The following is a 12,553-nucleotide window of genomic DNA, read 5'->3' on the forward strand; positions in this document are numbered from 1 at the left end:
TAAAAAAAAAAAAAAAAATTGTAGTAAGGTGGTTTAAGTGGCTATTGTTAAGTAAGGAACATAATATTATGTGGACCACTCAGCTGTCAGAGGTGTGTTACGTAAAAAAAAATCCTTCAATAAATTAAACTCATTAATACCATAAACATGTCTTGTTACCATGTCTTAAGTACTTGTCATGTTGCTATAAAAGAAATAGCAATACCCCCCCCCCCCCCCCCCCCCCCACAGGCCTCATTAATGCATAAAATCTTCTCATAGTCCTTAATTCTTAGTTTTTAATTATTTTAAATCTAGCTATAAAGAGCCCTGAGAGATTCCATTTGAAATGGAAGAAATTGTGCACAGGTTTAAGTTGCATCAAGACTTTATTTAAATTGACATTAAACCCAGTACATTTTAAATAAATATACATACTTTTCATATACATTTTTTAAATAAACATATATTATAAGTTCATTGTGGATATATACACATGCATTTATTTAGATGTAAACAAATACATAAAAAATGTGTTTTTTATTTTTTCTAAATCTCTTGATTTTCGTCTCTTTCTCGTTTCATTTCAAACAATTTTGGATTATATGAACTCAATAAATATGTTTGTTTGATTATTAAAATAAATAATAAGATCTTGCAATGTCATATACTAGACAAAAGAGAATAAAGAGTCTTTATCCTGCAGTGAGCTGAACAAAAGCATTACATATGAAAATACTGTAAGGAAAAAGATCAAAATAGGATTGATTTCAACAGCCTCTGATTAATATATAATAATTTCTCTCTTTACAAATTGTGCCCTTGGAAATCAATGCAATTTATATCAATCATATGCCATTTATTATTATTTCCATCTAATATATATTTTAAGAGTGAGCTACAACTGTAAATAATGCATAATAAACATACAAAGCATGCTCTAACAAATTCGTTAGAGCATGCTTTAATTAAATCACATCCTTAGTTGATTCATTGTTAAAGGATCTATAGAAAAAGCCTTAATATTTTTGCCACAATAATGATCCATGTTGTTCGGAGCAGACTGGATTCAATCTTTAATCCACTTGAAACTGTAGTTGAAGCAGCTACAGTCGTAGCAATAACTGTAAGAAAAAGATGAACAAATTAGACAAACAGAATATAAGGTCTTAGGACCTTTTTTATTTCATTCCAGTCCAAATGTACTGTATGTTTTGTGTGTCATATTCTTATATCCGTAAGACTATTCTATGGAGCAAAAGTGCAAGACAGTTTCTGAGGCCTTGCAAATGTGCAAGATATGTTTTAAAATGGAAACTTACCTGAACCATTGACTGAAATTGATCCAGGAAGTATGTTCAGTTGATTGACACCTCCTTCTCCCACTGCTGTCAGAAGGGTGTCTGAAATCTCTTGAACTGATGGGAGAGTTACCGTGGAGTTGAAAATCAGTTGTGTTGTTGTGATGACTGACCCTTGTCTGGAATATACAGTATAGAAGAATGTCATATATGGTAGGATTCCTTAATATGAGCATATTACCATTATATAATAAGTACTGTATACTGCATTCTCTTGTTTGTTTGTTTTTTCAAGAACACCAACTCACACAGCGCACATAAAAAGGAGCATTGCAATATTTAATTTTTACCTGAAACTTATGACAATCACTCTGATGAAGGAAGGATATTTTTTTCTGTAGATTGGTTCAAGCTGTAACATACAGGCAGTCACAACCACAATCAGAATTAACTTTCTGTTCGTTTGTTTGTGAAACAACAGTTTATGATAACTGTTGATTTCCAGAGGTATATTATAAATTAAAAAAAAAAAAATATTTATGGTAAACTACTCAATTTTAACAATAATAATACCCTAACAAACTCTTGGATTTGGCCTAAAATATCTGTTGTCTGTTCTCTTGAGTACAGTCAAGATATGATCTATTTTTCATGTTAATTTTAACTCACCTGTGTAATGACAAGCCGAGCCCTTTCCTTGAAGACCTGAGAGTTTGAATCGTTGAGTTCAGGAATAAATTCGTCCAAAGAGCGGAAAACCAGATCTGTTATAAACACAGGTACAAATTCTGTAGTTGTAATTGTAACCACTTGAGTTGTGGAAGATGTCAAGGGTCTTGTTGTTGTTGTTGTGTTAGTGGTTGAAGCAGTGCTTTTAGTGGTTGAGGCAGTGGTTGTATTAGTGGTTGAGGCAAGTAATTTTGTTGATGTTCTAGTTGTACTACCAGTCGTTGTGTTAAAGGTAGTTGAAGAGGGAGTTAATGAAGTAAAAACAGAAGTTGTTGTATTTGGTCTTGTGTCATTTGCTCTACTTGTGATATTTGTTATGAGTGCTGAGAATGCTGTCATTGGTCTTGTAGACATTTCGGCTGTACTAAGAGTTGTATTTTTAAAGGCTGTTGAGGAGAGAGTCGATAAGTTTAATGAAGAAGCTGTTGGTTGCACTGTTGTAGTAACTGCTCCACTGCTGGTGAAACTGGTGGAGTTATCAGCAAAAGTTGACGTAATTGTAGATGATTTTATTGTTGTAGATGTTTCTGTTACACTAGTGGTGGATGTTGCAGTAGGAGTTGTTGTGGCTAATGATGATTCTTTTGTTGTGGCTGGTGTAGTTGTTTCAGTTGTACTAACAGTTGTGCTCTCAGTTGTTGTGGCTGGTGAAGTTATTTCAGTTGTACTAACAGTTGTGCTCTCAGTTGATGTGGCTGGTGTAGTTGTTTCATTTGTACTAACAGTGGTGCTCTCAGTTGTTGTGGCTGGTGTAGTTGTCTCAGTTGTACTAACAGTTGTGCTCTCAGTTGTTGTGGCTGGTGTAGTTGTTTCAGCTGTACTAACAGTTGTGCTCTCAGTTGATGTGGCTGGTGTAGTTGTTTCAGCTGTACTAAGAGTTGTGCTCTCAGCTGATGTGGCTGGTGTAGTTGTTTCAGCTGTACTAACAGTTGTGCTCTCAGTTGTTGTGACTGGTGTAGTTGTTTTAGCTGTACTAAGAGTTGTGCTCTCAGTTGTTGTGGCTGGTGTAGTTGTTTCAGCTGTACTAAGAGTTGTGCTCTCAGTTGATGTGGCTGGTGTAGTTGTCTCAGTTGTACTAACAGTTGTGCTCTCAGTTGTTGTGGCTGGTGTAGTTGTTTCAGTTGTACTAGCAGTTGTGCTCTCAGTTTTTGTGGCTGGTGTAGTTGTTTCAGCTGTACTAACAGTTGTGCTCTCAGTTGTTGTGGCTGGTGTAGTTGTTTCAGTTGTAATAACAGTTGTGCTCTCAGTTGTTGTGGCTGGTGTAGTTGTTTCAGTTGTACTAACAGTTGTGCTTTCAGTTGTTGTGGCTGGTGTAGTTGTTTCAGTTGTAATAACAGTTGTGCTCTCAGTTGATGTGGCTGGTGTAGTTGTTTCAGCTGTACTAAGAGTTGTGCTCTCAGTTGATGTGGCTGGTGTAGTTGTTTCAGCTGTACTAAGAGTTGTGCTCTCAGTTGATGTGGCTGGTGTAGTTGTTTCAGCTGTACTAAGAGTTGTGCTCTCAGTTGATGTGGCTGGTGTAGTTTTCTCAGTTGTACTCACAGTTGTGCTCTCAGTTGTTGTGGCTGGTGTAGTTGTTTCAGTTGTACTAAGAGTTGTGCTCTCAGTTGTTGTGGGTGGTGTAGTTGTTTCAATTGTACTAAAAGTTGTGCTCTCAGTTGTTGTGGCTGGTGTAGTTGTTTCAGTTGTACCAACAGTTGTGCTCTCAGTTGATGTGGCTGGTGTAGTTTTCTCAGTTGTACTCACAGTTGTGCTCTCAGTTGTTGTGGCTGGTGTAGTTGTTTCAGTTGTACTAAGAGTTGTGCTCTCAGTTGTTGTGGCTGGTGTAGTTGTTTCAGTTGTAATAACAGTTGTGCTCTCAGTTGATGTGGCTGGTGTAGTTGTCTCAGTTGTACTAAAAGTTGTGCTCTCAGTTGTTGTGGCTGGTGTAGTTGTTTCAGTTGTACTAACAGTTGTGCTCTCAGTTGATGTGGCTGGTGTAGTTTTCTCAGTTGTACTCACAGTTGTGCTCTCAGTTGATGTGGCTGGTGTAGTTGTTTCAGCTGTACTAAGAGTTGTGCTCTCAGTTGATGTGGCTGGTGTAGTTGTTTCAGCTGTACTAACAGTTGTGCTCTCAGTTGTTGTGGCTGGTGTAGTTGTTTCAGTTGTACTAGCAGTTGTGCTCTCAGTTGTTGTGGTTGGTGTAATTATTTCAGCTGTACTAAGAGTTGTGCTCTCAGTTGATGTGGCTGGTGTAGTTGTCTCACTTGTACTAACAGTTGTGCTCTCAGTTGTTGTGGCTGGTGTAGTTGTTTCAGCTGTACTAGCAGTTGTGCTCTCAGTTGTTGTGGCTGGTGTAGATGTTTCAGATGTACTAACAGTTGTGTTCTCAGTTGTTGTGACTGGTGTAGTTGTTTCAGCTGTACTAAGAGTTGTGCTCTCAGTTGATGTGGCTGGTGTAGTTGTCTCAGTTGTACTAACAGTTGTGCTCTCAGTTGATGTGGCTGGTGTAATTGTTTCAGCTGTACTAAGAGGTGTGCTCTCAGTTGATGTGGCTGGTGTAGTTGTTTCAGCTGTACTAAGAGTTGTGCTCTCAGTTGATGTGGCTGGTGTAGTTGTTTCAGCTGTACTAAGAGTTGTGCTCTCAGTTGTTGTGACTGGTGTAGTTGTTTCAGCTGTACTAAGAGTTGTGCTCTCAGTTGATGTGGCTGGTGTAGTTGTCTCAGTTGTACTAGCAGTTGTGCTCTCAGTTGTTGTGGTTGGTGTAATTATTTCAGCTGTACTAAGAGTTGTGCTCTCAGTTGATGTGGCTGGTGTAGTTGTCTCAGTTGTACTCACAGTTGTGCTCTCAGTTGTTGTGGCTGGTGTAATTGTTTCAGCTGTACTAAGAGGTGTGCTCTCAGTTGATGTGGCTGGTGTAGTTGTTTCAGCTGTACTAAGAGTTGTGCTCTCAGTTGATGTGGCTGGTGTAGTTGTTTCAGCTGTACTAACAGTTGTGCTCTCAGTTGTTGTGACTGGTGTAGTTGTTTCAGCTGTACTAAGAGTTGTGCTCTCAGTTGATGTGGCTGGTGTAGTTGTCTCAGTTGTACTAGCATTTGTGCTCTCAGTTGTTGTGGTTGGTGTAATTATTTCAGCTGTACTAAGAGTTGTGCTCTCAGTTGATGTGGCTGGTGTAGATGTTTCAGATGTACTAACAGTTGTGCTCTCAGTTGTTGTGGCTGGTGTAGATGTTTCAGATGTATTAACAGTTGTGCTCTCAGTTGTTGTGACTGGTGTAGTTGTTTCAGCTGTACTAAGAGTTGTGCTCTCAGTTGATGTGGCTGGTGTAGTTGTCTCAGTTGTACTAACAGTTGTGCTCTCAGTTGTTGTGGCTGGTGTAGTTGTTTCAGTTGTACTAGCAGTTGTGCTCTCAGTTGTTGTGGCTGGTGTAGTTGTTTCAGCTGTACTAACAGTTGTGCTCTCAGTTGTTGTGGCTGGTGTAGTTGTTTCAGTTGTACTAACAGTTGTGCTCTCAGTTGTTGTGGCTGGTGTAGTTGTTTCAGATGTACTAACAGTTGTGCTCTCAGTTGATGTGGTTGGTGTAATTATTTCAGCTGTACTAAGAGTTGTGCTCTCAGTTGATGTGGCTGGTGTAGTTGTTTCAGTTGTACTAACAGTTGTGCTCTCAGTTGTTGTGGCTGGTGTAGTTGTTTCAGCTGTACTAGCAGTTGTGCTCTCAGTTGTTGTGGCTGGAGTAGATGTTTCAGATGTACTAACAGTTGTGCTCTCAGTTGTTGTGACTGGTGTAGTTGTTTCAGCTGTACTAAGAGTTGTGCTCTCAGTTGATGTGGCTGGTGTAGTTGTCTCAGTTGTACTAACAGTTGTGCTCTCAGTTGTTGTGGCTGGTGTAGTTGTTTCAGTTGTACTAGCAGTTGTGCTCTCAGTTGTTGTGGCTGGTGTAGTTGTTTCAGTTGTACTAACAGTTGTGCTCTCAGTTGTTGTGGCTGGTGTAGATGTTTCAGATGTATTAACAGTTGTGCTCTCAGTTGTTGTGACTGGTGTAGTTGTTTCAGCTGTACTAAGAGTTGTGCTCTCAGTTGATGTGGCTGGTGTAGTTGTCTCAGTTGTACTAACAGTTGTGCTCTCAGTTGTTGTGGCTGGTGTAGTTGTTTCAGTTGTACTAGCAGTTGTGCTCTCAGTTGTTGTGGCTGGTGTAGTTGTTTCAGCTGTACTAACAGTTGTGCTCTCAGTTGTTGTGGCTGGTGTAGTTGTTTCAGTTGTACTAACAGTTGTGCTCTCAGTTGTTGTGGCTGGTGTAGTTGTTTCAGATGTACTAACAGTTGTGCTCTCAGTTGATGTGGTTGGTGTAATTATTTCAGCTGTACTAAGAGTTGTGCTCTCAGTTGATGTGGCTGGTGTAGTTGTTTCAGTTGTACTAACAGTTGTGCTCTCAGTTGTTGTGGCTGGTGTAGTTGTTTCAGCTGTACTAGCAGTTGTGCTCTCAGTTGTTGTGGCTGGAGTAGATGTTTCAGATGTACTAACAGTTGTGCTCTCAGTTGTTGTGACTGGTGTAGTTGTTTCAGCTGTACTAAGAGTTGTGCTCTCAGTTGATGTGGCTGGTGTAGTTGTCTCAGTTGTACTAACAGTTGTGCTCTCAGTTGTTGTGGCTGGTGTAGTTGTTTCAGTTGTACTAGCAGTTGTGCTCTCAGTTGTTGTGGCTGGTGTAGTTGTTTCAGCTGTACTAACAGTTGTGCTCTCAGTTGTTGTGGCTGGTGTAGTTGTTTCAGCTGTACTAACAGTTGTGCTCTCAGTTGTTGTGGCTGGTGTAGTTGTTTCAGATGTACTAACAGTTGTGCTTTCAGTTGCTGTGACTGGTGTAGTTGTTTCAGTTGTACTAATAGTTGTGCTCTCAGTTGTTGTGGCTGGTGTAGTTGTTTCAGTTGTACTAATAGCTGTGCTCTCAGTTGTTGTGGCTGGTGTAGTTGTTTCAGCTGTACTAATAGTTGTGCTCTCAGTTGTTGTGGCTGGTGTTGTTGATTCAGTTGTACTAATAGCTGTTCTCTCTGTTGTTGTGAATGGTGTAGTTGTTTCAGTTGTACTAATAGTTGTGCTCTCAGTTGTTGTGACTGGTGTAGTTGTTTCAGTTGTACTAATAGCTGTGCTCTCAGTTGTTGTGGCTGGTGTAGTTATTTCAGTTGTACTAATAGTTGTGCTCTCAGTTGTTGTGGCTGGTGTTGCTGATTCAGTTGTACTAATAGTTGTGCTCTCAGTTGTTGTGGCTGGTATAGTTGTTTCAGTTGTACTAATAGTTGTGCTCTCAGTTGTTGTGGGTGGTGTTGTTGATTCAGTTGTACTAATAGTTGTGCTCTCAGTTGTTGTGGCTGGTATTGCTGATTCAGTTGTACTAATAGCTGTGCTCTCTGTTTTTGTGAATGGAGTAGTTGTTTCAGTTGTACTAATAGTTGTGCTCTCAGTTGTTGTGACTGGTGTAGTTGTTTCTGTTGTACTAATAGCTGTGCTCTCAGTTGTTGTGGCTGGTGTAGTTGTTTCAGTTGTACTAATAGCTGTGCTTTCAGTTGTTGTGACTGGTGTAGTTGTTTCAGTTGTACTAACAGTTGTGCTTTCAGTTGTTGTGACTGGTGTAGTTGTTTCAGTTGTACTAATAGTTGTGCCCTCAGTTGTTGTAAATGGTGTAGTTGTTTCAGTTGTACTAATAGTTGTGCTCTCAGTTGTGGTTGGTGTAATAATTTCAGCTGTAATAGCAGTTGTGCTCTCAGTTGTTGTGGCTGGTGTAGATGTTTCAGATGTACTAACAGTTGTGCTCTCAGTTGTTGTGACTGGTGTAGTTGTTTCAGCTGTACTAAGAGTTGTGCTCTCAGTTGATGTGGCTGGTGTAGTTGTCTCAGTTGTACTAACAGTTGTGCTCTCAGTTGTTGTGGCTGGTGTAGTTGTTTCAGTTGTACTAGCAGTTGTGCTCTCAGTTGTTGTGGCTGGTGTAGTTGTTTCAGCTGTACTAACAGTTGTGCTCTCAGTTGTTGTGGCTGGTGTAGTTGTTTCAGCTGTACTAACAGTTGTGCTCTCAGTTGTTGTGGCTGGTGTAGTTGTTTCAGATGTACTAACAGTTGTGCTCTCAGTTGTTGTGGCTGGTGTAATTATTTCAGCTGTACTAAGAGTTGTGCTCTCAGTTGATGTGGCTGGTGTAATTATTTCAGCTGTACTAAGAGTTGTGCTCTCAGTTGTTGTGGCTGGTGTAGTTGTTTCAGTTGTACTAATAGTTGTGCTCTCAGTTGTTGTGGCTGGTGTAGTTGTTTCAGTTGTACTAATAGCTGTGCTCTCAGTTGTTGTGGCTGGTGTAGTTGTTTCAGCTGTACTAATAGTTGTGCTCTCAGTTGTTGTGGCTGGTGTTGTCGATTCAGTTGTACTAATAGCTGTGCTCTCTGTTGTTGTGAATGGTGTAGTTGTTTCAGTTGTACTAATAGTTGTGCTCTCAGTTGTTGTGGCTGGTGTAGTTGTTTCAGTTGTACTAATAGTTGTGCTCTCAGTTGTTGTGGCTGGTGTTGCTGATTCAGTTGTACTAATAGTTGTGCTCTCAGTTGTTGTGGCTGGTATTGTTGTTTCAGTTGTACTAACAGTTGTGCTCTCAGTTGTTGTGGCTGGTGTTGTTGATTCAGTTGTACTAATAGTTGTGCTCTCAGTTGTTGTGGCTGGTATTGCTGATTCAGTTGTACTAATAGTTGTGCTCTCAGTTGTTGTGGCTGGTGTAGTTGTTTCAGTTGTACTAATAGTTGTGCTCTCAGTTGTTGTGGCTGGTGTTGCTGATTCAGTTGTACTAATAGTTGTGCTCTCAGTTGTTGTGGCTGGTGTAGTTGTTTCAGATGTACTAATAGTTTTGCTCTCAGTTGTTGTGGCTGGTGTTGTTGATTCAGTTGTACTAATAGCTGTGCTCTCTGTTTTTGTGAATGGTGTAGTTGTTTCAGTTGTACTAATAGTTGTGCTCTCAGTTGTTGTGGCTGGTGTAGTTGTTTCTGTTGTACTAATAGCTGTGCTCTCAGTTGTTGTGGCTGGTGTAGTTGTTTCAGCTGTACTAATAGTTGTGCTCTCAGTTGTTGTGGCTGGTGTAGTTGTTTCAGTTGTACTAATAGCTGTGCTTTCAGTTGTTGTGACTGGTGTAGTTGTTTCAGTTGTACTAACAGTTGTGCTTTCAGTTGTTGTGACTGGTGTAGTTGTTTCAATTGTACTAATAGTTGTGCTCTCAGTTGTTGTAAATGGTGTAGTTGTTTCAGTTGTACTAATAGTTGTGCTCTCAGTTGTGGTTGGTGTAATAATTTCAGCTGTAATAGCAGTTGTGCTCTCAGTTGTTGTGGCTGGTGTAGTTGTTTCAGTTGTACTAACAGTTGTGCTTTCAGTTGTTGTGACTGGTGTAGTTGTTTCAGCTGTACTAACAGTTGTGCTCTCAGTTGTTGTGACTGCTGTAGTTGTTTCAGTTGTACTAACAGTTGTGCTCTCAGTTGTTGTGGCTTGTGTAGTTGTTTCAGCTGTACTAAGAGTTGTGCTTTCAGTTGTTGTGACTGGTGTAGTTGTTTCAGTTGTACTAACAGTTGTGCTTTCAGTTGTTGTGACTGGTGTAGTTGTTTCAGCTGTACTAACAGTTGTGCTTTCAGTTGTTGTGACTGGTGTAGTTGTTTCAGTTGTACTAACAGTTGTGCTTTCAGTTGTTGTGACTGGTGTAGTTGTTTCAGCTGTACTAATAGTTGTGCTCTCTGTTGTTGTGGCTGGTGTAGTTGTTTCAGTTGTACTAATAGTTGTGCTCTCAGTTGTTCTGGTTGGTGTAATTATTTCAGCTGTAATAGCGGTTGTGCTCTCAGTTGTTGTGGCTGGTGTAGTTGTTTCAGTTGTACTAATAGCTGTGCTTTCAGTTGTTGTGACTGGTGTAGTTGTTTCAATTGTACTAACAGTTGTGCTTTCAGTTGTTGTGACTGGTGTAGTTGTTTCAGTTGTACTAACAGTTGTGCTTTCAGTTGTTGTGACTGGTGTAGTTGTTTCAGCTGTACTAATAGTTGTGCTCTCAGTTGTTGTGGCTGGTGTAGTTGTTTCAGCTGTACTAATAGTTGTGCTCTCAGTTGTTGTGGCTGGTGTAGTTGTTTCAGATGTACTAACAGTTGTGCTCTCAGTTGTTGTGACTGCTGTAGTTGTTTCAGTTGTACTAACAGTTGTGCTCTCAGTTGTTGTGGCTTGTGTAGTTGTTTCAGCTGTACTAAGAGTTGTGCTTTCAGTTGTTGTGACTGGTGTAGTTGTTTCAGTTGTACTAACAGTTGTGCTTTCAGTTGTTGTGACTGGTGTAGTTGTTTCAGCTGTACTAACAGTTGTGCTTTCAGTTGTTGTGACTGGTGTAGTTGTTTCAGTTGTACTAACAGTTGTGCTTTCAGTTGTTGTGACTGGTGTAGTTGTTTCAGCTGTACTAATAGTTGTGCTCTCTGTTGTTGTGGCTGGTGTAGTTGTTTCAGTTGTACTAATAGTTGTGCTCTCAGTTGTTCTGGTTGGTGTAATTATTTCAGCTGTAATAGCGGTTGTGCTCTCAGTTGTTGTGGCTGGTGTAGTTGTTTCAGTTGTACTAATAGCTGTGCTTTCAGTTGTTGTGACTGGTGTAGTTGTTTCAGTTGTACTAACAGTTGTGCTTTCAGTTGTTGTGACTGGTGTAGTTGTTTCAGTTGTACTAACAGTTGTGCTTTCAGTTGTTGTGACTGGTGTAGTTGTTTCAGCTGTACTAATAGTTGTGCTCTCAGTTGTTGTGGCTGGTGTAGTTGTTTCAGCTGTACTAATAGTTGTGCTCTCAGTTGTTGTGGCTGGTGTAGTTGTTTCAGATGTACTAATAGTTGTGCTCTCAGTTGTTGTGGCTGGTGTTGTTGATTCAGTTGTACTAATAGCTGTGCTCTCTGTTTTTGTGAATGGAGTAGTTGTTTCAGCTGTACTAATAGTTATGCTCTCAGTTGTTGTGGCTGGTGTAGTTGTTTCAGCTGTACTAATAGTTGTGCTCTCAGTTGTTGTGGCTGGTGTAGATGTTTCAGCTGTACTAATAGCTGTGCTCTCAGCTGTTGTGATAGCTGTGCTCTCAGTTGTTGTGGCTGGTGTAGTTGTTTCAGTTGTACTAGCAGTTGTGCTCTCAGTTGTTCTGGCTGGTGTAGTTGTTTCAGTTGTACTAATAGCTGTGCTCTCAGTTGTTGTGGCTGGTGTAGTTGTTTCAGCTGTACTAATAGTTGTGCTCTCAGTTGTTGTGGCTGGTGTTGTCGATTCAGTTGTACTAATAGCTGTGCTTTCTGTTGTTGTGAATGGTGTAGTTGTTTCAGTTGTACTAATAGTTGTGCTCTCAGTTGTTGTGGCTGGTGTAGTTGTTTCAGTTGTACTAATAGTTGTGCTCTCAGTTGTTGTGGCTGGTGTTGCTGATTCAGTTGTACTAATAGTTGTGCTCTCAGTTGTTGTGGCTGGTATTGTTGTTTCAGTTGTACTAACAGTTGTGCTCTCAGTTGTTGTGGCTGGTGTTGTTGATTCAGTTGTACTAATAGTTGTGCTCTCAGTTGTTGTGGCTGGTATTGCTGATTCAGTTGTACTAATAGTTGTGCTCTCAGTTGTTGTGGCTGGTGTAGTTGTTTCAGTTGTACTAATAGTTGTGCTCTCAGTTGTTGTGGCTGGTGTTGCTGATTCAGTTGTACTAATAGTTGTGCTCTCAGTTGTTGTGGCTGGTGTAGTTGTTTCAGATGTACTAATAGTTGTGCTCTCAGTTGTTGTGGCTGGTGTTGTTGATTCAGTTGTACTAATAGCTGTGCTCTCTGTTTTTGTGAATGGTGTAGTTGTTTCAGTTGTACTAATAGTTGTGCTCTCAGTTGTTGTGGCTGGTGTAGTTGTTTCTGTTGTACTAATAGCTGTGCTCTCAGTTGTTGTGGCTGGTGTAGTTGTTTCAGCTGTACTAATAGTTGTGCTCTCAGTTGTTGTGGCTGGTGTAGTTGTTTCAGTTGTACTAATAGCTGTGCTTTCAGTTGTTGTGACTGGTGTAGTTGTTTCAGTTGTACTAACAGTTGTGCTTTCAGTTGTTGTGACTGGTGTAGTTGTTTCAATTGTACTAATAGTTGTGCTCTCAGTTGTTGTAAATGGTGTAGTTGTTTCAGTTGTACTAATAGTTGTGCTCTCAGTTGTGGTTGGTGTAATAATTTCAGCTGTAATAGCAGTTGTGCTCTCAGTTGTTGTGGCTGGTGTAGTTGTTTCAGTTGTACTAACAGTTGTGCTTTCAGTTGTTGTGACTGGTGTAGTTGTTTCAGCTGTACTAACAGTTGTGCTCTCAGTTGTTGTGACTGCTGTAGTTGTTTCAGTTGTACTAACAGTTGTGCTCTCAGTTGTTGTGGCTTGTGTAGTTGTTTCAGCTGTACTAAGAGTTGTGCTTTCAGTTGTTGTGACTGGTGTAGTTGTTTCAGTTGTACTAACAGTTGTGCTTTCAGTTGTTGTGACTGGTGTAGTTGTTTCAGCTGTACTAACAGTTGTGCTTTCAGTTGTTGTGACTGGTGTAGTTGTTTCAGTTGTACTAACAGTTGTGCTTTCAG

The 12,553-nt window shown here is 40.3% G+C and overlaps 1 protein-coding gene across 1 annotated transcript in view; it reads right to left on the reverse strand.

Annotated features, from left to right (window-relative positions):
* Positions 1–352: 352 nt before the first annotated feature.
* The window catches only part of LOC311077988 (uncharacterized protein), a gene marked incomplete at its 5' end in the record, with an annotated part of 36,696 nt that continues 24,495 nt past the window's right edge, over positions 353–12,553 (reverse strand). Inside the window, 4 exons of the mRNA XM_084106634.1 lie at positions 353–1,103; positions 1,302–1,459; positions 1,631–1,692; positions 1,950–3,316. Coding sequence (XP_083962760.1) covers positions 985–1,103; positions 1,302–1,459; positions 1,631–1,692; positions 1,950–3,316 — 1,706 coding nt within the window. The 3' untranslated portion in view covers positions 353–984. The remainder of the gene's footprint in view (positions 1,104–1,301; positions 1,460–1,630; positions 1,693–1,949; positions 3,317–12,553) is intronic.

This window comes from Abramis brama, assembly GCF_963993115.1.
Source record: "Abramis brama genome assembly, chromosome: 2".
Classification (NCBI taxonomy): Eukaryota; Metazoa; Chordata; class Actinopteri; order Cypriniformes; family Leuciscidae; genus Abramis; species Abramis brama.